Here is a 24,896-nt window from a genome sequence, read left to right as displayed (position 1 = left end):
ATGGTTACATTGCTTACTCTACAAGAAAATGGAATCGCCAGAAACTTTTGGATGTAAGGGAGAAGAACAATTCTTAATAAAACAGATGTAGAGGTGCTCCTCCGCTCATTCTGTCCTGGAAATAATTTTCACATGTACTTTGTGCAAGAATATTGCACTATGTACTATTGTACATATGTGACATATATGCTAGCTTTGATGCATATGTGTTCATTTTGCTCAGATTGGAGGTGTGGGAGGTTTCCTATTCAAGTGCTATTTCTACTGGGCAAGGAATCTCCTCTCAATTCCATATTCTGATCCAGTGGACTAGAATGCTGAGAGAGTTTAAAATCAGTGGCATAGCATTCCCCTGGAATCCCAGGCATCCTGTCAGTTCTCATCATTATATCCTGTGTTTCAAAGAGTCTGAAAGTGCTGACGCATCCATTTTCATGATATTCTAAGGATAACTCTGCAGACCTCAGAGCAGTAATTCTCAAATAGTGTGCTGCAAGTAATTAGAGGTTCACATGAACGCAAATCAGCCTTCCATGGAGAATGCTGCCCATGTGCCTGCATGAGCTACAGTTTCTGACCAGGAAACAACCTGTGAACAGTAACTCATTCTAGATGGACTCCTTTGAAGGCAGTTAATTCTTACTCTTACACTCCAAATTTTAATTTGGCAAACCTATCAAGAGTTTGAGAAACACTGCCATAATACCTTCTGAGGGCCTGCCTATTTGCCGTGTCTCCAATTCCAATGCAATCCCTGGTCTTCAATTCCCACTCTTCAATCCCTGGCTTTGAAAATGTGGTTTGTGCTTCAGTAAGAAGAAGGTGGAGATCTGACTGGCTGGGCTGTGTTTGATTTTACTATAAGTAGAAGATGAAACTTACTTTTCAGGCAACACTTTGGATCCAACTCATCCTCCTGCGTTTGGGAGTCAGTTTGGAGCTTTAAATGAACATTATGTTCTTCTTTCCTCGGCTTCTTGTAGGCCTGTCTGGGTGGTGGTGGTAAAATAGCAGGCTAAAGAATAAGGAGATGGATTCTCAGGAACATATTTTTTGTCCATACTGCCCAAAACTTGCCTTTTGCACACTTTTTGACCCCAACTTGTCCTCTAACTCAACATAGCTCTTTAAAAACACCAATTTAGACAAGTCTCTTTTCTCAAGCAGAATTGGCTTCCCTTGGGCTGGTGTCCCTTGACTGGGCTCCTCAAACTCAGTTACAGCCCTGTGTGTCTTTTTCGGGCTCTGGTTTCTTCTTCCACATCTATGTCAAGGTCTCTCCCTCTCTACTGCCTTCTGGCCACTCTTTGCCTCCATTCTTTTCAAAGTTAATTACTGTATATTTAAAATATGACCGACTTCTGATCCTGAATCTTTTTGATTAGGAGAAATGCTTCACAGAGAGGAAAATCTGACCTGGCTCCCTTTCCTATGTCTGGACTTGACAACACCTTCCATTCCTCTGCTGCCAAGTTAATTTGAATTAAAATAATAGTTTGCAACAGCCCATGCCCACCAGTGCTCCACTCCTTCTGTGTGTCTGCCACCTTGGTATTTATGTTGGCAAGAAGCTGAGCAGGTCTGAAAAGATGAGGATGCCTAATTGATATTTATTTCTTCACCCTCATGCTTTTTCAGTGCTGGTTTTGAAAGCTTAAGCACAGGCCAAGCAAAATTCTCTGTCCCTTTCCAGAGCTGCTCAGCAATCCTGCCTCTAACACCTGTAGCTTTCGTATCTTAACAGTTGAATCATCACCATTAGGTTTTCTCTCTTTCTCCAAAGTATACTTTAGCCTGGCTATATTTAAATGACTTAACATATAGACTACTCCCTTTCCAGTCTGCTCATTACTAATATTTATGGTGGTACTAATTTGGGTAGAAAACGTTTTACATGTTTTGCTGTTTGGGCTTCCTTCTGGAAGGAAAAGTATAGCACAGACATAAAAACGAATAAATGAATGAAACTCTTGATTGATGAACAACCTTGTCAGAGCAAAGTATGTTTGTTGCTGTGTCTTTCCTCCAAAGGCCCACAGGAGGTGGGATGTTGATCAGGTATCCTAAAGAGATACTTTTCATCCTAGCAGAGAGAGAAATTAAAACTCATCTGTTTTGAGTTGGGTTTAAATTAAAGCAGCTTAAATTAAAGTATCTAGCACCCTCAAGGTTATTGCAGGATATTCCCAGCAGCCCATCGACCACCATAAAAATCTACAGGTCTTGGCTATTTCCCCATGAAATTAAGAGCAGTTCTGTCTAGTTGCTTGGCTGTAAATGATTGTTCTTTGCTTAAATGCACACAACTACCTAGATGTTCAAAGCATAGTTCTTGAGGGCAAGTGGTTCATCCTTAATACTTTGCAAGCCCTATGAAGTGAATTGATCCTGGTGATTCTTAGTGAACAGAGGTGTAGAAACTTGGGGCTGAACAGGGGGCTAGATCCCGGACCTAGGATTGACTCGCCAATTGCTTTGCTGGCTTTTATTCCAATAAATTTATAATGAGCTCAATGACTTGGCACCAACATATTCAGTGGAAGGGGTAAAATCCTTCCAACATTGGGGATTTGGTTGTTCGGCAGATTTTGGGATGCCTTACAGGCAATGTTAGGTGTTGCTTTTGGCTTGTGCCAGGCAATTAGAATTCCTAGCGTGGCACGGTGGCTAGACTAGTACATTCCAATGTGGAAGTACTCGCTCAAGTTAACACAACTGTTTAAAATATGGTGCTCATTGGGCAAATATTGACTTAATCTGTTTGCAGGATACTTTTATTTTGAGCTCTTTGGAGCAGTGGTTTTCAGACTTCCTTTCTCCAGGGCATCCTTTCCACATCATTTGTCTGAGGAGATCCAGTGTGCTATGGAAGATTCTAGGGTACATACTAGGCAAGGGTGGACTTGTGGGATCTACTCTTTTTTTTTTACTGAAACCCAGTAGTCTGCCAGTCAGAGCTCAAGTGCAGAGTAGCAGCTAGTGAGCAGTTGGAGTTTGATACATAATAGTGACTCAGTGGGTGAAGCAAATTGTCTACTACACCCTGTGAGTCATTCACTGGGATAGCTTGCATTGTCTGCCTCTGAGTTACAACAGATCAGGGGTTCTGACACACTACTCTAATACAGTACTGTCCTAGCAGAGCTGCACAAAGACTTATTTAAAAGCAACCAGTTAATACATGTATGTTGTATTATTATTTATTTGATTTCTTACATTCCCTTCACTATAAGGTCCCAGTGCAGATCACAGCAATGTAAAAATATAGTATTAAAGCCAGTTCAAGCAGCTCTAGGTAAAAGAACATAGAGGCTGAGAGAGATTTCCAGCCATGCCAATGATACTTTTACTTGCAGTTTTGCTGACTATAGTTGTTGTTGTTGTTGTTGATGATGATGATATTAAAATGCTGGGCGGCATTCAACAAATGAAAACACAGTAAGACATCAAACATTAAAAACTTTCCTATACATGGCTGCCTTCAGATGTCTTCTAAAAGTTTGTTGTTTATTATAGTGAAAACTATTGGAATTCAGAAACAACTGCTGATGTACCGTAAATGGTTCAGATATACTAGTAGACACCTAGCTACGTGTTTGCACAGAGTACTAATCATAGGCCTATTGGGTGTCCTCGTTGCTGTTGAAGCATGCTTTGTCTGGCTGTCCGTTGCAGGAAAGACTGGAAGTGATGGGCAAGCTGCCTTTCAAAGTAGCTTGTCTACCACTGTTCATCACTTTTCATCAAGGAAAGCTTCTGAAAAACTCCAGAACTCCCTGCAACGCTCCCTGCAACACTAAATGAAAACGACTACTTTAGAGAGAGGATAGGATGCAAATGTAACTAATTAACATAAACATTTTTTGTTGTTGCCTGATTTGAAAAGCCAAGCCTTGGAGCTTCCTTCAGGGTAAAGGAATGCCGTCATCCTAGAGCCAAATGTCTTGAGGACAAATTATCCCACCAAGAGGCAGACAAGTATCAGTACTGACATTTCAACCGTTAACCTCGTTTACGTTTTCATTATGTGACATGGTTAGCCAGGCTGTAGCAAAGAACTGGCTCCAAAACATTTTGCTCGTAGCTCTGGCGGAGTCACCTGTGAGACTGGTGTGACTTCATCAGGTTGGGAGCTGCCCCTTCAGGCAAACTGAGAGTGTGTCATTAGTGTGAAATGCAAGACAAACTGAGTGGTTGTTTGCAAATAGGAGTAAAGGTGGTTGGAAACAACTTGCTGCATGCAGAGTTGTGGCCTGCACAAATCAGTTCAGCTTTGTTCAGGAGACTCCTTTTTCATCCTAGTTTCACTAGATCTGCGGCTGCTTTGTAAGTTGCAGACATGGAGACTTGAGGGTTGCCACCAACGTACTCTGGCTCCTGCCTGCATCTTTTCAGGGGGTTCTTGTGAATGCTATAACCGGCTATAAGCTGATGGGTTTCACTGCCATGTACTATATCATTATTTATTTATGAGGGACCTCATAGACATCTATAAGCAATGTTTTTTTTTTGCTGTAAAGAGAAGGAACACCTGTCCTGTTTTTATTTCTGGCAATACCCGTTCATCTGTCAGTGAGTATTGGACTGCTACACAGAGTTCCTTTCCTGATTTTACCTGCTGCTGCAGAGCGCTAGTCATGAAATGTTTAAAATTATGCTTTACAGGTTTATCACTTGTATCTAGCATTCTCTAGATTTAATTTTGGGTACACTAAGTGTCAATGGGTGCTTTTTGGTTGCTTATTGGTGAGAATGGTTCATTGCTTAACATTGATCACACGGTGGAATTTTGCAATCATGAGCCAGGCTGCTATTTCAGAGGCAATCAAAGTCCGTGTGTAACAGTAATGCTGTAGCTGGGAATCTTCAAAGGGCTTTGGGTCTTGCCAGCAACACCCTGGTGCTGTAAACTGAAGGTTTAATGCTTTCCCTGTTCAGTGTCACAGAGTCATAGAATGGTATAGGTGGAAGTGACCCCTGAGGGTCATCTAGTACAACTCCCTGCAATACAGAAATCACAGCTAAAAAATCCCAGATGGATGGCCATCCAACTTCTGCTTAAAAACCTCCCACTCCCTCCGGCTGCGACTTTCTTCCTCCAGTGTCCTTCTTTTCATGAGACATGGGATCCCATCATCCTCCACTGGGCCCTCCAAGCTGCTGACTTTGGAAGCAGGCCTTTCCTCCACTGCTGATTTCCATGAGGGCTAGAATCTTAAGCCATTGCACCAAATCTCTTGAACATAAAGCAATCCCACCCATCTTATGTTCCCCAAGATAGCCTGTAACCTGTTCTTCCTTCCTCACCTACTCCTTGATTTCCTCCAGGTCATCCGGCGAGGCTGGCTGACTATCAACAACATTAGCATCATGAAAGGTGGCTCCAAGGAGTACTGGTTCGTCCTGACGGCAGAAAGTTTGTCTTGGTACAAGGATGAAGAGGTGGGTAATTATGCATGCCATATTGTCACAGTGAGAAGTCACCTGGGTGGCGTTGTAGATACTCAGATTGAGTCTTTGAAATCACACACATGGAAATATGGGGTATTGTCTACACCTCTTGCCAGCAAGGATGCCATGTAAAAGTAAATTTGTAAAAAGTCCCCACGTGCACAAGCTTTGTTCTGTTAACAACCTGACAGCAAACTGCCTTGCAGCAGTCCATATTTATGGCATGAGCTGCTGTGGGCAAGGGTTTGTGTGGACCAGGATAATAAATCGAGGGTGTGATCATAGAAACAAAGGAGGAGCTGCAATGCATTGTAATGGTGGTGAGGAGGAAAATATTTTGTCCTTCCCTTTCCGCCCCTGTCCCTTCCTTCCCACCTGCCCATTTGCCTCCTCTGCCCTCTTCCCCATCCCAACACTCTGCTAACTTTCCTTTCACCTCCTTTACCTTCTCCACTGAGCTCAGGGCAAAGGTTGGCTGAATAGGGGGAGACTGATGAAAATGAAGTTATCATTAACTGATAATTATTAAATTAATTAAACTGATGATCGTTACATTATCATTATCTAATATATGTGAATTACATTGCCAAAAGGACACCCAGTGAGAAGGTATTGGCAGGCTTGGGGAAATTCCAAAGTTAGAAGTAAAAAACAGAAAAGAAAAAGTATTCAGGAAGAAACGGGGCGGGGGGGGTTCCCCAGCCCAATGAGGACTAAGCATGTTCAGTGGCCAGCGCATACCAATTGACTGGGGAATGTGGGTGGTTGAAATGTAGTACAGCATTGTGAAAGAGGATGTGACTGGCTGGCATTTGTTTCCTATCCGTTTAGGAGAACCAATTTTGAAACAGGGGAGTGTCTTCCTTGATGCTGGCAATAAGTTCCAGGAGTCTTGGCTCCAAGTTTATCACAACCAGATTCCATATAGGACTGGCTTCTGTGTTATGACTTGTGCAGAAGGGAGAATCTCTAGCAAGTGATCCTTTTTTCTCGTGCTGGTGGTTCTACTGCCAGTTTTTCCTCCCACATAGCTATTTAGTGGCTGGCAAGCCTTGTTCTGTAAGAAGTGGCAACTGGATACGCTTTCTGGAATTCCCTACCCAGACTGGAGTGCCGCAGACTGCAGGAAGGAATGCTTTGCCTCCCCTTGTCCCTGCTTAGTTTTGGTGCGGGGAAAGAGGTTGTGCATTTCATGACTATTTCCTTCATCTAGGGTTGCCATATTTCAAAAAGTAAAATTCCTGACACTTGCAAAGTTGTTGAACTTTTCTTAGGAAGACCCCATAATTCCTGACATATGGCAAGCCTAACTTCATCTTTCTTAGCTTTTGGGACAGTGGGAGACAGTATATTTTTTGTTGCTTTTCCATCTACCATCCCCCAGACTCAGATTCAGGGAATGCTTTCCTTTTTGTTTCTTTCTACCAATGCTAGATCCCAAGTAAGGAAGAAGGGATGCATTCAAGCTTGGGGAAAACTTCCTGGTTTTCAGCAGAAGGTGGAATTGCACAGTGCTGGTTGTCTGGTCCATATGTCAGTCACAAAACCACCTTCGCTAGTAAATTATTGGAGTTGATAAACAGGCAGAGTGCTTTTGCAAATAAAAACCAGGTGCCCTACCCATTTGAGCCATGGAAGCAGGCTCAAACAGGACAAAACACTCAGAATTCAGAATGGAGGCTGTTCATTTGTCATTAAAGAAGCAAAAGAGGGAAGGGAGTCACTTCACTCAGAAAAGCCCACACCAACTCCTGTTTCAGATACATATGTATGCATGTTGAGGTGCACTGCCCCCCATACTTGCCCCCCTCAGTTGTGTGTGCCTCACAATTTGGTTTCTTGGAAACAAAACAACACCGGGTGTTGCAAATTGGAATTATGCTTTATGAACGGGAGGTGACTCGAGTAGAGAGTAGGGGCTATCCCATATTCCAAAGGTATCCCCGAGTGCATCTCTCACCTTTCCCTAGTGTCATATTACAGAAAGCAAAATAGTTGCAATTTGGGATATCTTGGAAGCCTCAGTAAGGCCTGCCTTCCATCCCTGACACTGGGTGGCCTGGAGTTTGCTGGCAGGGATAATCCTGTGCACTCCGTCTCCATGCCAGGTCTTTTCAATATTTAAACTCTACATCTACATATTCCTTGCATATCTTGATGACAGACCTTCCATTTTACTTAATATAAACAATGAGTGCACCAGGCAAGCCTGTAGGGAGAGAGCACCCCATAATTAGGGCTCTGTCAGGTACTTCTTGTGTGCAGTTGGATCCAGAGTCAGGTAAGTCACATTGCAGGCTCTGGGCTCTGGTGGGAGTCAATTTAGTAGGCCAGGTTGATGCAAATACAGTTGTACCTCGGCTCCCGAACGCCTTGGGAGTCAAATGTTCCAGTTTTCAAACGTTCTTTTGGTAGCCGAATGTCTGATGGGGCTTCCGTGGCTTCCGATTGGCTGCAGGAGCTTCCTGCAGCCAATCGGAAGCCACATTTTGGATGTCAAACGGACTTCCGGAACAGATTCTGTTCGACTTCTGAGGTACAACTGTACTGGGATTGGGGGATCTATACCATGGGAGGCATGATGTTTGACTTCAAGGAATCTTGGACTGCATTATATCACCTTTGTAAATAACTCTCGGGCAGCTTCTTGCTGCACCCTCTTTCAACCTTCTGTGGCCTGAGATGGAGAAGAAGTATCTTGTTGCACTCTAAAGAGTAAAACATGGTATATGCTTTTGTGAGCTACAGTTCACTTCAACAGATGCTTGAAGTGTTATATTGAGTTCCAGGTGTATATACATATATGATGTAGGGGAATTCTAAACATTGAGGTGAGATGGAAATGAAATGTAGAAAAATACAGGCAGCGACTTAGCCTCTACCTGAGAAGAAATGGACAAAGAGCACTTTGTTCTTTCTTCTTGCTACAATAGACAGACATGGCTACCTCTCTCCAAATCCTGTAGAACAGAGTAGTGCAGTTAAACAAAGGTTGATTTTTTAAAAAATAATAATAATAATTGCTGGGTAGCTACGTTTTTGCTTTTTCTTCTGCATCTTGGTTATTGTAGATTACCACTGATGTGCTGGCTTTAAAATGTTATTGCTTTTGGCAATTGGGTTAAGCAGGAGTTCTCCTTCCCCCCACCCAGTCTATCTGCCTTGGTGGTATGTTTTCCTTTTCCTAACTACTGAACTCTCTGATTTGCTTTTAAACGGTTCGTGTCCTGCTCTTGGTGCATACATGAGCCTTTGTAGTTTGGAAATTCCCTGCTAGATTGCTTGCTTCAGCTGGGGACATAGAAGCCCAAAGTATCATTCTGTAATTTTTTCAAACTTCATGTCAGCTTCAACTATCAGCAAATGTACTGCAACATCCAGCATAGCTGCCCTTCTGAGTACCTAGTTGGAGAAATGCAGACTCTGGAGGCATGAAAGAAACAGATAGCTACCCCACTATTAAGAGGGAAGGAGCTTGCCTGAAAATGTATTTGTTTATGTGTTGTGCGGGGGTTTTCTTAGACCTTCTGTGTCATTGCTTGGAAATTTGAAGTTAGAGCACTCGCCTTATCTTCTGTGCCATGTAAATAGCGAACATATTCTACAGTCTCGCATACAGTGTTGTGCTTTCACCCACTTCCCTTTGGTCTTTTTTGGTCTTTCAGCCCCAATCCTTTTCTTCTTCTTCTGCAGATTGGGGCAGCAATGGAGATGGGCTCAGTGGTATGTCCGTGTTTGGAAGCGCTAAACTTTTAATTCTGACTGCCAGCCTCTGTGCTCTAAAGCTTAAGGAAATATTTGCAAATCTTATGCATGTTTAACCAAAAGTAAAATCAACAAGTGGAGCTTAACCTTCTCCTTTTGCTTGCTGGCTTGTGTGCCTTCTCATGATACAGATATTTGTCCCAATAGCCTCCTTCACCCAATTTTAGGTCCCTCTCCACGTGTTCTTCATCTCCCTTGTGACCCCACCCCTCCCATTTGCAGCCGTCCACTGCTAACATGTACCAATCTTCCCCCTTGTCACCATTCAGTGGCCCAGAACTCTGGTGGTGTGCTCTGCAACAGGGCATAAGCTATTGTTCCGCAAGAAACATGGGCACAGGCTGCTTCCCTTGCATTGTGGCATGCCGTGTCAGGAATAGGCATGTGAACTAATTGGGGTCTCTGGCATGATATGTGTATGTTAGACTTATTTTGCTGACCCATACTTATTTTCCCCACTCTGGGTCTCTCCTGTGGCTGTTGCTACACTCAGGTTGGCAGCAGCCCACATTCTCCTTTCTCCGATTGCCTAGAGCCACCTGCCCCATCGGATCCTGAGATGTGGCTATGCTTTTTGTTCTCTTTCTGGGAAGAGAAGCCTTAGTCTGCCATGTGGGCACTTTTTTGCCTGCAGATTGCCCTGGGGACTGACCAGTGATTCATTAGGAGACTCTTCTGTCATCCTGGTGTCTTGCTTCACATCCACCCCACCCCATGCTGTGACATCACAACTAACATAGACAATTTCCTGGAACTCAAATGAATACTTAGAAGGAATGCAGGTGCTTTTGTGCAGTTCAGTGGCCATGGCCCCCATGGTATCATGAGCTTTGGTGTTCCCTGGACCTGCAGAGGAAAAGATTGGGGCTGAAAAACCAAAGGAAAGTGTGGGTGCATGGAAGATAAGTTGTGAGCTAGCACAATAGGTGAGAGAGTGGGACATATTTACAGCTTACGTGGCGCAGAAGTTAAGGTGGACACCTTAACTTAGAATTTATGTGTGTTTTGATGCATGAGTGAATTTGTAAACATCTCAACTTTTCTTTTCAAACCAGAGGTTTCTCAATCCTGGAAAATGAATTAATAGTCTGACTGCTTAGGTGTGACATCAAAAGTATTCAATGGTGCATCTTCTGGAATGAAGATTGATGAATGGGACCTATTGTGGTATTGCCACATAAAAATATGAAAGAATTCATTTACACACTTTAACTATAAAGCATTTTTAATACACTTATTAAATACAAGGTTTGCTTTGGCTCTCTCTTGTCGGTGATCTTAAACAATGCCAATGTGGGCACTGATCACTGACAGGCAAGCTATATATGGAAAACAGCCAACAGTGAGTTCAGCTACATTCAGCAAATCTCAGCAAAAGTTGGTGTGTTTGGATTACCCCCCCCCCCCAATCTTTCCCTGAGAACAATAAACCTCATGAGTTTGTGTAGAGCTGGCTCCATCTTAAGGCAGACATTACAGGGAGAATGTGGCGGTCTTTTGTTTTGGTGCCCATACTTACCTTTTGTTTAACTGCATCTGGTGTACATGCAGTCTTTAGAAATGGACTCTCGTTTGGAAGCAAGTCAGTACTTCCACCCCTGCAATTTTGTTCTTTTCTGCTATTTAATCCTACCCTTGGGGAGAATATTTCAAGTTTTAAAGACCGCTTGCCTGGTAGAACTTGGTGCTTTTGAATACCTGATGGCAGCAGGCTCAGTTGAACTACTGCAGTACAAAACAGACATGTATTTCTTGAGCCGTTTTGTTCCCCTGCCAAGGTATTCTTTTGTGCTCACAGTCCACAGCCACCCACGCCTCAAAGCTAGCCAGACCCATATCTCATTTAACTTCCAAGCAAGGCTGCAGGCAGATATTACCTTCAACAGGGGTGCTGCACAAGCAGAGGCTGTTTCCCTAAAATAAAAAGTAAAACAGGTTGAGCAAATAAAAATAATAATAAAGTAAAAAAAAAAAAACCCTCTTCCAAATCACTGGCAAACCATTTACTGGGTGAGAAGCCTCTCTGGGAGAGTTCTTGTCTGGAAGGTGACAACCGGCAGGCCCAGCATGAACAAAGCTCTCCAGCAGAGACAAAGCCTGGGAAACTAAACTGCTCGTTGAATTTATATCTATCCACTTCCCTAGAAAATTCGTCTTGAAAGCACACATTTCTGAAATAAGCAGGGGATTAAGAAGTTTGTTTAGTTATCAACGCAAGCTGCAATTAATGCCCGACTATCAAGTCATCCTGCCTTGTGACTGTCGAAGGAGGGCATAAACCCTTATGCACGATTAGCCAACTAATCTCAGTAGCAGCAAAACTCAGAATAAAGTCTCTTCCCCAAAGCAGAAGCTTACCTGAACAGCCAACACCCCTGAAGTGATGCTTATCCAAACCCAGTCTAACCAATGTGCAGACTACTGTACACCTTTATAGCTTCCTGAACAGGTAGTCTGAACACTGGGCAGGCGGGGCTGGAATCCAGAAGCTTCTCTTCCATGTAATCCCGTTTTGTTCTCCTTTTGTAGGGTTTGTTAAGTAGAGCAGTTCCAGGGGAAAAAACCTACTTTGTCTCCTCTGACGTGGCAAAGTCTGCGGCTGAATCCAGTCTGGAAAATGGTTGGGACTGTTCAGGAAATCATAGAGGGGGGGGCGGGTGTGAGGTTTGTGGCCTCTGTATAAAGGAAAACGTCACTTTTGGGATTCTGCGTGTGCATGGAGGGAGGGAGGCAAGCAGGCAGGCAGGCAGCATCTGGAGTTATAAACAATTCCAGATGTGGGGTTTTTGCAGAGAGGCTGCTCTGTGTGACTCATATGGGGGGCCCCTCACCAGTGCTAGCCTGCAACTTGTTAAAGAAAGCAGGGTTCTACAGCAAAAAGATTGAGGGAGCCTCCTTTTTGCTTTTTCAAGTCTATTCTATGCTACCTCTTCCTTCCCAAAGTCCTGTATGGTGGATGTGGGGTTGCAATAGATTTCCACTGTCAAAGCCCTGTCCTTTTTCTAGTAAATGTTTGAACAACAGTACTCTTAACATTTATACACTCAAAACAAGCAAGTACTGATTGCAGTAAGTGGCAGTAGCAAGAGCCTTATAAAAAAGAGACTAGCTCTGACTTTTAAATAACATTTCTAATGTTATTTAATGATGGAATGAAGCATGCTGGGTTAACATAATTGTGGATGGAATCCCTTATTAAGGGTCTATATGAGCAAAGTGTGTGAACTTTGAACCAGACTCTTTAGGCGTCAATTAGAAGCTTGAAGCCTCGTGTGGGCATGCCAAATCTAAAACAGTTTACATTTAATCATCATTTTGGATGTCAAGCAAATATTGTAAGATCAGATTTTCTTACTGGACGATTGAATGCCAGAACAAACCAACACATATGACGTTTTGGGCTTTTCACCCTTCTTTATCCTCATAGGAAAAGGAGAAGAAATACATGCTCCCTCTGGACAACCTAAAAATTAGAGATGTGGAAAAAGGCTTCATGTCCAACAAGCACGTATTTGGTATCTTTAACACAGAACAAAGGTAAGAGAAGTATGTCTCAGTGCTTTCTGATTCATGGGAAGCCATTTTAGGACCTTAGGCTGAATTCAAATCTGGTAAAATTGCTGTGGTGATCTGTCCTAAACCCCTAGCCTGCCTGGCTGCAAGTCAGTATGTCAAGTCTGAAGTTCAATCCATGCAGGCAAAGTCCGAGGTCCAAAGGTCAGGAAACACAGTCCAGGGTCAATCCAAGTAGACCAAGTCTGAAGCCCAGCAATCAGCATACAGTCCAGGGTCAAACCCAAAGCACAGTTCAGGAGCATCCAAGCCAAGGTCTACCAACACAGGCAGTTGAGCAGACACAGCACCTCAGCTCTGCTTCCCTTTTGTTCTTTGCATGCTGATTGCAGCTTGATGAGGCATGTGATCCTCACCTGTTCTAAGCCTACTCCAGCTGAGGAATCACACACCTCCTCCCAGAGCTAGCGAGCCTCACCTGGCCAGCTAGTGAGCTGGGCTGTGAGCCCTTGGCTGCCTCAGCCTCCTAGAGTGCCCCTCCTACTGCTCCCTATGCCTCAGAGCCCGTCGTGTTCAGGGAAACAGGGGCCCCTCTGGCTCTGGTGATGGGTCCTGCTGCTCGGGTTTCTGTGCACTGACCCCCACCCCCTTGCCATCCTTCGTCACTCTATAAGTACTTTCTTCCCCATCCCCTGCTTGCCCTGGTGTGTCGCAGTCCTGGCTACACCCCTCACTGGGATCCTCTTCCTCCTCCCTATCATCCTGCCAGTTCATGACATGATCTCACAGAAGGAGAGAGACTTTGTATGTTTCTTAAAACTCTCTCTCTCTCTCTCTCTCTCACACACACACACACACACACACACACACACACACACACACACGAAGTGTGCTGCATGTTCTGTCCAGGCTTAGCAAGCCCTGAGGTCACATGTGCACCAGAGGTTGATGGTACTTGGGTGAATTGCTTGTTGCACACGTCCTATTCAGAAAGACTTAATCTTGACACAGAAAGTATTGACTGACACTTTCTGCACTGTTGTCAGTTACCTTTAACATCTTTGCTCATTGCCTGCTGAGTATTCAAGCTTAAAGAGTTTGACTTTACTCTCCTGTTCACATTATGTGATGGGGTTGGAGCTGCCTGAGCTAGGATTTTTCAAGGGACTGGATTGCGGTGGAAAGACTTGGCTCTTTAAAAGACGATATTGTAAAGTATCTTCCTTCTCTTGGCTCAGTGTGTGATTCACCAAAAAATCTCATTAAGAAAAGATATGGCAGGCATCTCTTACTAGGTCCAGCAGAAAGTAAAACCAAGGGAGGTGAGGAGTAGCAAAGTGATGAAGGTCTTGAGCACAGTTAAGGAATCCTGGGCCCACAGACAACAATAGGCCTGTTGGTCCTCCTAATTTGACCAGCAAGGTTGTTTCTTCCCAGGCACACCCACCTGCCACTCACTTGGTGTCATGTGTAGGATAGTAAAGCCATGCTTGCAAAGGAATAGGCAGTCTTAGAGTGCCCTCTTGAGTGTTCTGTTTTCAAGCACAGCATGCATGTGGTGTTGCTGAAACTTTGTGCTGCCCACGGCTCAGAACTGCAACTGTCAAATGTCACTAGTAGAGGGTTGGCCACAATTGCATCTGGCCTGCTAGCCAAAGTGGTTCCCCATGTCTGCTTCAGAGTGTATGCCAAGACATTTAAGTGGAAGCAAAATTCCAATGGAGACCATGCTTCACTCAGTACAAGCAACTATTATGGCACCATTTGCCTAAGTAGAGCAGTACAGTCATACCTCGGGTTACGGCCACATCAGGTTGCACGATTTCAGGTTGCACACCACGCCAAACCCAGAAGTAACGGAATGGGTTACTTCTGGGTTTCGGTGCTCGTGCATGCGCAAAAGTGCTAAATCACACTTTGCGCATGCACAGAAGTGCCGAATTGTGTCATGTGCAGATGCAGCAGTGCGGGTTGCAAACGTGCCTCCTGCACGGATCACGTTCACAACCTGAGCGTCCACTGTACTCTATTCCATCTGTTGTCTCACATTCTATTGTGGCAATAGAGATTAGAACTTCAAAGTACTTAGAAAATAAAGGAATATATATATAACCTTCCTATTACAGGATTCCTGTTGCCTGATGTGGACTTTCTTTCACTAGCCCAATGACATTTGTCCTTCTTCCACTCCTCTCTTTTCTCCTGCACCCCTAAACTAGGAATGTGTACAAAGACCTGCGTCAGATTGAGCTTGCGTGTGACTCCCAGGAAGACGTGGACAGCTGGAAGGCCTCCTTCCTCCGTGCTGGTGTTTACCCTGAGAAAGACCAAGTAAACATTTTTTCCCCTCAGTCCTTCAGCAGGAAAGGGTGGGTGTGTGCGCTGAAGGCCCAGTAGTGGTACTGTTGTACCAAGGATCTCCTAGCAGCTGCTGTTGCCTCTGGCTGGGAGCTACTCTCACCAGTTAGAGGTTCCATCAAGTTGGGCACCGTACCTTTGACCGGCGGTAGTTTGCTGTCCAAAATCTTGGTAGGGTTTCCTTAGAAAGAGAGAAAATTGGTAGAAACTTCAGCTGTCTTCCACCCATAACCACCTCCTGAAGTTGTGTGGATAAGACAGTGCCATGTGGAAAGTAGTATCTATGTAAGAGCTGTGAAGGATTCAAGAGAATGAGCCCAAAGCCCAATGAGCAAAGCAGGAATCCCTTTGTGCTTCTCCCAAAGCTATACAGGAAACGGTCATCTCCAAAGACATGTGAGGGAAGCTGGGCATGCTCAGCCTAGGGAAGAGAAAGCTGGTGCAAAGCACAGATTTTGAGGTTCTGGGTCAGGTGCACAAGCGGCTGCTGTGATTTTAGCTGTATCAGCAAGAGCAAACCATAATAGTATACAGTGCAAGAATATAATAATAATATAACCCAATAATAAGGAAATAATTGTCCATTGCCAGTGGAGGGTAGGGAGAGAACACTTCGAATTCTCATTAAATTGCCAGTCAGCTAATAAGCACTGCAGATCTGGGTTAGTCCAAACTAAACCCATGCTATGATTACTGGGATATTTGGGAAAGCAGAGATCAAATTATGACTTGAGGGCCCGATTCTTCCATAGGTCTCCTAATGCTGTCCAATTTTCTTCTGTGCAGGTGGAGAATGAAGAGGGATCCCAGGAAAACACCTTTTCCATGGATCCTCAGCTAGAGCGCCAAGTGGAAACTATCCGCAATCTTGTTGACTCATATGTTGGGATCATCAACAAGTCAATCCGGGATCTTATGCCAAAGACAATAATGCACCTAATGATAAACAATGTAAGTCGTAGTTGGATATTTATTTGTTTATTGTCAGGGGCTAAGCAGACATTGTTCCACCATTCTGCTGGTGCACTCCTCCTCCTCCTCCTTCTTCTTCTTCTTCTTCTTCTTCTTCTTCTTCTTATTATTATTATTATTATTATATTTTGCAAATTTAACAGAGAATGTAAGGGGAAGGAAGATCAGGGGAGAAGAATTGTTTAAAAAATAAAATAATAAATATAAAGTAAAAATAATACTGATAGTTATAGAAAAACACCATCAGGTCACATAATGGATATATTTGCCAGCAAGGCATGCATCTTAAGTTAAACATATAAGTTAATATAAGCCCTCTAGATGTCCAAAATAGCTATCCACATAAAATTGACATCTATATGAAATATCTTCAAATGTAGTCAGAGTCGTGTAATAAATGGTGGGGATTTATCCTTCCAGACTGAGTCTAAGTCTCTTAGCAAACATAGGGGTTTCAAAGTCCACTTGCTCTGCTGTTAATCCCCATGCTGTAACACTTTAACAAGCTGTTCTTAGCAGTATACCGCCAACATCTGTCAGTATTAGACAATGCCTTCCCATAAAAACATTGTGGAGTCCAGTAGAATACAGTAGTGGCAGAGGCAAGGGTGTTCTCCCCCCCCCCCCCCGCGCAGGTAAAACTCATGACGAGGGTTAAGAAACTAGCCTGGCTCATGGTGTTACTCCAGCCTGAATATACCATTTCCAGCCCTGTCACATTTGGACAGCATCACCTCTTCTTTGTGCTTTTCTTCCCCCATCCTCACAGACCAAGGATTTCATCCACTCGGAGCTGCTGGCCTACCTGTACTCCTCCGCAGACCAAAACAGCTTGATGGAGGAGTCTGCAGACCAGGCGCAGCGCAGGGACGACATGCTGCGAATGTACCATGCCCTGAAGGAGGCATTGAACATAATTGGAGACATTAGTACCAGCACCATTTCCACACCGGTTCCTCCTCCTGTGGATGACACATGGCTGCAGTCAGGGGCTAGTGGGCATAGGTGAGTTGGGATGGTGGTTTATCTGCTTCTGGTGTGCTTTATTTTTTTGTTAGGCACGTGGGATGGAGGCATAGAAACCAGGAAGACCAGAAGTTTCAAGTGACCTACTGCAAGTGTTACACGTCCAGAGCATTTTCCTTTCCAGAACTCCAGGAAGAGCCCAGCTGCAGTTGGCCCACCTACCATGTGATTTCAATACTTAACTACAAACTTGAATCTTGATTTACACTTGTTGGTAGCCTTAAATCTTCAGTTGTCATTCTGCAGGGTATTCATATAACATAGTTTGGTTCTGGGGCTGGTTGTACAAAATAACTATTGTGCAAAACGTGAAGCGGGCCGTTCATACTTTAGCATATGGGGTTTGGGGTTGAACCTGATTGCATTGGCTTCACTTTGCTGTCTTGAACGACACTAACTTACCTTCCCTGTCCTGATGGTTTCTTTTTCTCTCTTTGGCAGCCCAACACCACAGCGCAGGCCTGCTTCGACTGTGTTGCCACCAGGGAGACCGCCAGCGGTGAGGGGCCCTATGCCAGGCCCCCCCTTGATCCCAATGCCAGCCGCAGGCCCTTCCTCTTTTGTGGCACCACCCATTCCATCACGCCCTGGACCGCAAGGTGCATTTGTTGCTAATAATGACCCTTTCTCAGCCCCTCCTCTGATTCCTTCACGACCAGCACGTGTTCCACCCGGCATCCCTCCAGGTGTGCCCAGGTAAGGCATCCTTCAGGTTCTCCTCTGTTTGCTGCTAGAGCAGACGCTATAGCAGCCGCTCTAGAGCTGGGATGATGAACCTGTTGCTGCCTAGTTGTTGGGCTTTAGATCCCATCATCCCTGATCATTTGCCATGATGGCAGGGACTGATGGGAACTGGAGTCCAGCAGCATGTAGACTCTAGAGCTTATTATGAGTCTTAATTTCTTTAACCCTGTAAAACAATTTCTCTATTATCAAAATGGAATGGGAGAATTCAGAACTGAAAACTGGAACATGGACCATGCAATACGTTAGCGTGGTACAAGTGCCTTCAAACAACTGCCTTAGAACAGAGGAAATATATGAAAACAGGATCAAGTGCAACCTTTCCGTTTGAGACCAAAGAGCTGCTTCTGCATTTTTCTCTCCCCTTTTTATTATATGCTTCATTGAGTTTAAAAAGAAGTAACAAACAGAAGGGTTATCCAGAAAAGAGAAATAGAAATGGTAATATTTGTTACATCACATCACATTCTTCTTGAGTTTCTAGCGACTTCCCATCTCCCCATTATGTATCTACCACTTAGTCTCTCTAGCGCACTGGTTATTTTTGTTTTATTTTGTTAATTTTCATCTATATAATATTCTCTTATAATTATCTATCATACCACAGAAGTCATTCTAGGCCTGCCACTGGCTTCATATTATTACAGTAATCCTTGATATATTTTTTGTACATGTCCCATTTCCTAGTAAATGTTTTATCAGTATGACCCCTCAGTTCTTCTGTCATTGTTGCCAACTTGGCATATTCCAACAGTTTACTTTGCCACTCCAGCTTTGACAGAATTTTCTGTCCTTTCCAATTCATAGCGATTAATATTCTTGCAGCTACCATGGCATACAAGAATATTTCTCTCGCATTTTTAGGGATGTCTGGGCCTAGTATCGCCAGTAGGAAAGCCTCTGGGGTATTTTTTCATGAAGGATACCTTAATCATTCTTTTGAGCTCATTATAAATTACCTCCCCAAATTCCTTTATTCTCTTACATGTCCATCACATATGTAACATTGAGCCTTCCACTTCCCCACATCTCCAGCATTTACTTGAAATGTCCTTGTACATTTTAGATAGCTTTAGTGGTGTCAAATACCAGCGGAATTGCATCTTCATAAAATTTTCTTTCAAGGTGTAGCATGCGGTGAATTTCGTGTTAACCTTCCATAGATTTTCCAGGCACCCATTGGGATGCTATAGCCAAAATCTTGGGCCCAATTGACCATTACAGATTTCTCCTCCTCCTCGCTATATTTTGGAGAGAGTTTTCACGTTAGAGTTCATCAGTTCTTTTTCTAATCTGGAGGGTTCCGTCACAAAGCCATTTCTTTTGTCTAATTTAAATACCTCATGAGGTTCGTGATACTGTACCCAACCTGACAAATGTTCTCTAATTTCTTTGATTATTTTTTTGTTTCAACTAGTTTTCTTCCTCTTTTAATAATACTTTGTATATTGGCCAATTCCCTTTCATATTTTTCTTCTTCACTGCTAACGCTTCAAGGGGAGATATCCACCATGGAGTTTTAGGTTCGAGCAGATCTTTATACAGTGGTACCCTGGGTTATGCACCCCCCCATGTTGCGGACGTTCGAGTTGCGAATGCCCGCAACCCGGAAGTGTTTCCGGAACTTGTGCGACCCGCACATGACCCCCAGATGTGCAGAAGCGCTCAAATTGTGCTTCTTCCGGGGGTTTTGGGTTTTTTTTGTGCGTTTGTGATACACGCGCCCGCGTTATGTACCGCGACCCGGAACAGATTGCGTACATAACACGGGTACCACTGTATTTTGCCCAAACCATGTAGAGAAATTTCCTTATAATATGATTAATTTTTTGTGGATCTTAACTTTATCATAACCTAAGTAGGCATGCCAGCCATACCTCATGTCCTTCCAGGTCTAGAGGGCCTGTGTTCTGTAGTATACACCATTCCCCGATCCAGGAGAGACAGGCTGCCTTGTAATATAATTTCAAATCTGGCAGGGGAAATCCCCCTCTTTTCTTTGATATCAATTAATAGTTTATGTAAATCAAGAAATCTTTAATAAAAATACTTCAAAATTTTTTAATAGTTTATGCTTAATCCTGGGCTTTCCCCCCTGCCAAATATATTTAGAGATGTCTTGTTGCCAGTTTTTGAGGCAGCCTGTCACTCCAATCACAGGGGTTGTCTGAAATAGGAAAAACATTTTTGGTAAGACATTCATTTTAATGGTGGTTATTCTCCCCCCAAAAGATAAATTTAATCTGCTCCATACTTCTAAATTTATTTTAATCTCAATTCAGGTCTTACCATAATTATCTTGGAATAAATTGATGTTTTTCGGCGTAATCCATATTCCCAGATATTTTGTTTTTTGGCAGATCTTCAAGTTTGAGGCTTTTTCTAATTCATCTCTGTCCTGTGTTGTCGGATTCTTGACCAAGAGCTTTGTTTTGGAACTGTTTAATTTGAATCCCACTATCTGCCCAAAGTTCTTAATTATTTCCAATACTTTTAATAAACTTTCTTTTGGATTCTCTGTCATAATAGTAATATCATTGGCAAAAGTCTTTAGTTTATAAGCTTTCTCTCCTAGTGTTATTCCTTTTATGTTTTTGCCGTCCCTTATTTTTTTATTCAACACTTCCATTACCAAAATAAATATTAGCGGGGATAGCGGACATCCTTGCCTTGTCCCTTTTCTTATTACACAGTCTTCTGTAATGTTGCCATTTATGATGCTCTTGGCCCGTTGATCAGAGTATATAGCCTCAATTCCTTTACAAAACTGTTCACCGAACTCCATTCGTTGCATCATTCTTTTCATAAATCTCCACGAGATGTTGTCAAAGGCTTTCTCTGCGTCCACCAGCATTAGTACTGCTGGTTTGTCAATTCTGATTTCTAAATATTCCAACACGTTAATGACATTTCTGATGTTATTTTGCATTAGGCGTCCAGGGAGAAAGCCGGCCTGGTCTTCGTGAATGATGTCTTTAAGAATCGTCTTTAATCTTTTCGAAAGTATGTCGGCAAATAATTTATAATCATTGTTTAAAAGGGAGATTGGCCGATAATTTGAAAAAATTGCTAAATCAGTTCCCTGGTTGGGAATTAAGGTTATAAAGCTTTCTGTCCATGATTCCGGTAGTTTCCCAATCTTTACTATGTCATTCATTGTGTCCTTCAGTGGTTCAAATAGCGGTTCTTCTAACTTTTTATAATACTTTGCGGGTAGGCCATCTGGGCCCAGGGCCTTCCTTGATTTCGCTTTTTTGATTGCCTGTTGAACTTCCAATGCAGTAATAGGAGAATTTAAGAGACTGAGTCTCTCCTTTGAGATCTTTGATAAATTGTTCTGCTCTAAGTTTTCTTTGATTTTATCATGATTTTCTGTTCCTTCTCTGTATAGTTGTCTATAAAAATTTACAAAGCTTCTATTAATTTCCTTGGGTCATCAGTTATCTTTTCTCCGATTTTAATTTTATTTGTTATCCTGTCATTCTGGGTTTTTTTAACTGCCAAGCTAAGAGTTTGCCAGGATTATTTTTTGTTTTAACATCTTAATTTTCCATTCAATCTCTTGGTTAATAATCATTGAAAATTGTGTCTGGAGCATTTTAATATTCTCTGGTTTCACCTCAGATCGTATAAATATTTCGCCATTTTTTCCTCTCCTTTGGTGCTCAAGAGTCGTCCTGTTTCTTGAAACTGCATGCAGTATTCTTCCTTGAGTGGAATTTCTTTTCTTTCACTGTTGCAGGCTTTGCAGAGGAGGAGGCATACTCCGTTTCAAAGCTCATAGGAGATTTATGGGTGTATTATGGGAATATGTCTAGTTTTGAATTAGAGACTCATCTAAGACAGCAGTGCTAGCAAGCAGATTGGTTTCTGTAGCCAGTGCTGTGTTTATTTCTCAAAACAACAGAAAAGATGCAGAATTTAGCTGCTTGAGAATTTCAAGTTTCATCTTGAAACTGCTAGCTCTTATGACTTCAGAGATAAGTATGTGTGTAAAAAATAAAGAGATAAAAGAAGGGGGAAAGCCTTGTAGTCACCTGTGTAGCCAGCCACCTCCACAAAGTTAGCAGAAGCAGAATAAACTCTGCAAAATTGTAGAAATCACACACATTTATCTAATCTACACACTCTGCAGAAATTAGTGTTTCTTGTTGCAGAATGTGGTTTATCTTCCCACAGGATTTTTTAATATAGAAATAGATTACACCGTGATTATTTTATTTTATTTTATTGTGCAGTCTCAACATCATATGGTGTTTGGGGGGTGGGGCAGGGACAGACAGAATACAGTGCCCTGGCACCAGTCATTGTGCTATTGAGCTAGCCTGTTCTCCAAAGGAGTTGTACAATCCAATCTCTCGCATACCCTGCATAATGTTCACCCAGAACCACACCTACAGAGTCAAGCGAACTGGATTTTGGTGTCTATCAAAGTCACCCCTACTAGTCATACCAAAGGCAGACTTTTTTCCCCAGACAGGTGAAATATTGGGAGGTTGAGTGGTTCTAAGCTGTCTAAAGAATAGTGATAAATGATGGCTTCTACCACTTCTATTTGTTGGCTAAATGTGCCACAAAATGTACTATTCTGGGCATAGAATTTCCCAGCTTAAGTGGGATAGTGGAGTGGGTATGAGACTTGTGGGCACTAGCTTCACTTAACAATATTTCACAGTGATGTCTGTCCAGTTCTCCCTTTTCAGGTGTTCATTTCTCTCCATCTGTTTTGTTCTCTCTACAGCAGAAGACCCCCTGCAGCACCGAACCGGCCCACCATTATCAGGCCTGCTGAGCCCTCCTTATTAGATTAACTACAACCACTACCAGGGAGAGCTGTTGCTTGTTAACTATCTTGTGGAGAGAACTCATGCCTAATCTCTTGTGTAAAAGAGCTCTTTGCAATTGTGATCAACTGTAGCCAAGGCCCGCTTCCCGCTTCCTTCCTATCTCCTTCCCTCCAGTAGCAGCCACCATGGGATGGGTGCTGTGGGTTGATTACTTGTAAATAGCTCTGAGAGGCCAAGCATTCCTTGTAGTAGTTCCCTCTCTGTCCTTGGGTCTTGGCTGGGGAGGGATTTGGTGACCTGAATCTTCTCTGGAAAATTGCAGGGGAGGGATAGTTTCTTCACCCTCCTCTTGGTGGCCACACCAGACCCATTCCACATGGGAACATGGAGTATTCTGTTTTGAGGAGTTGTTTTGCACTTTGTTGAAAATACAGAAAGGATCCCCTAGTTGAGGGATTGGCAAGGGATTGCCTGTGAAAGTGGCAAGTTTGCATTTCCACCACCACTTGTGCATTCAGCACGTAGAATCTCCCTTCGCCATTCACATGAATTGGGTTTGTCCAACGCCTCAACCTCCCCATCTGGCTATGGATTTATTTGTATTATAATATATATATATAAATATATATAATCTCCCCCCCATCCCACTTTGATTGCCTTTCCTTTCTCCCTATAAATTTCAATGCAAGATTTGATCAATTTCCATTTTATAACTTTGAAGGGGTAAAAAACAAAACAAAATGATGGGACTGCAGATAGCAAATTGCTTATAAAATCAATTCACTGAACTAGAGCAAGATTTTGCCAAGCAGAATAATTGGAAAGCAGGTGGCACTGGTTTGCTTTTAAGCCTCAGGTATAGAGTTGATTTGAATGCCATGCCACGCTCTGCACAACCAGTGTTCATGCTTAAACAGAGGCAGCTCAGCTGTAACCTAGATAAGCATGATTGGTGGTCCCTCCTGATTTGCACCAAGGAGGCATCCAGGTGGCCAACTGCAGGGATGTCTTAGTCACTTGGCGCTGTAATACCAACTGGCTGTTCCCCAATTGGCTATGACCATTTGTTACCTGCCCAGCTCATATGGAGAAGTGTTTGTGTGTGTGTGTGTACAAGGGTTTTGAAGTGTTTTATCAGGATTGTGATCCTCTGCACGGATTGTGGTCTCTGTTGGAAAGCCTTTCCCTCCCTAATCAGAAGAGTGACTTTGTCCCATGAAAGAAACGCCCTGTGCTTGAGATCAGCTGTACTGCAGCTTACCTCTGTGCCTCCAGGCCGAGGCAGATTCTTCATGGCAAACTGTGTCCATAATAGAACTCACGACACTTGTGCCGCAAGGTCCCACAGAAGCTTCTGTTAGCATCTGTGGTCTTTCAGAGAGGGGCGTTTGTGTGCTTGGGTTGGCTGCTGCATCTGTGGAGCCTCAGAGTTTGGAGTAACACTGGAGCCTTCTCAACAGCAGTAGTAAAGCACTCTGCCCTCCCTGGGCTGTGGTTGTATATATTTCTTACGAAAGAGACTGTATTAATACTTGTATAAATTCTAGATTTTTTTTTTAAAGAGAAATCAGCAGTTAAGCCCAACCTTCATTATACAAGGCTATCAGGGATACCTCAGCCCTTCCTGAGATAAGATAAAAGGAACAGCCACACATACACCACCTGCCTTAAATGTTTATTCCCTTTCTGCCTACCTGCAGCAGTAGTTCCTTGCTTCGTGTCCTGGAGGATATGACACTTCCATAGACGGTGCTAACTTTGTGCCTTTACTGCTTGAATTACATGCCGACTGTCCTAATAACCAGTGTTGCCTTCCTATAAATGTCCCTCTACTTCCAACATCACTATCATGGACTTTTGACCCTCTCTTGCAGTGCATTTCATAACCTCCTGCCACCTCCTGCCCACTGGTCACTTCTCCAAAAGCTGGCATTTGCTTGGTAGCATGGACCTCTACTTTGAATTCATTGTGTTCATATTTGCTTCCTCTTGACTCTTCCTGTTACCATGTGTGAAGGGGCTGTGGGACCTTCTCTCCCTCTTCTTTAGATGGAAAAAAAAGATCCCAACAGTTTGAGATAAGTGCCTCCATTATGTATCCTATTAATAAACTAAAATAAAGGGAAATTTTGCTGGTGGAAAATCTCTGGCAGTCAGTGGTGTTGGGGTTTGTGTGTGAGCGTGTGTTGTCTTTCATTGGTTCTCAAAATTTCTACACTCAGGAGGTAGTGAGCAGAAGAAACTAAAGCTCAAATCGAGTTTCCTTGAGGAGCTTCTGTG

At 43.2% G+C, this 24,896-nt stretch overlaps 1 protein-coding gene across 9 annotated transcripts in view; it reads left to right on the top strand.

Moving 5' to 3' along the window:
* DNM2 (dynamin 2) overlaps positions 1–22,693 on the top strand; it is a 58,214-nt gene extending 35,521 nt beyond the window's left edge. For 4 of the 9 annotated variants that reach the window (XM_033172902.1, XM_033172897.1, XM_033172904.1 and 1 more), the window contains 7 exons: positions 5,329–5,442; positions 12,644–12,753; positions 14,949–15,060; positions 15,874–16,038; positions 16,829–17,064; positions 17,527–17,781; positions 22,574–22,693. In XM_033172902.1, coding sequence (XP_033028793.1) covers positions 5,329–5,442; positions 12,644–12,753; positions 14,949–15,060; positions 15,874–16,038; positions 16,829–17,064; positions 17,527–17,781; positions 22,574–22,640 — 1,059 coding nt within the window. In that variant the 3' untranslated portion in view covers positions 22,641–22,693. Of the gene's footprint in view, positions 1–5,328; positions 5,443–12,643; positions 12,754–14,948; positions 15,061–15,873; positions 16,039–16,828; positions 17,065–17,526; positions 17,782–20,761; positions 20,833–22,570 lie in introns of all 9 variants that reach the window. The other 5 variants (XM_033172895.1, XM_033172894.1, XM_033172901.1 and 2 more) reach the window with 2 other exon arrangements.
* Positions 22,694–24,896: the final 2,203 nt, after the last annotated feature.

The sequence above is a fragment of the Lacerta agilis genome, chromosome 16 (genome assembly GCF_009819535.1).
Source record: "Lacerta agilis isolate rLacAgi1 chromosome 16, rLacAgi1.pri, whole genome shotgun sequence".
Taxonomy (NCBI): Eukaryota; Metazoa; Chordata; class Lepidosauria; order Squamata; family Lacertidae; genus Lacerta; species Lacerta agilis.
This window is presented reverse-complemented; position numbering and strand designations above follow the sequence as displayed.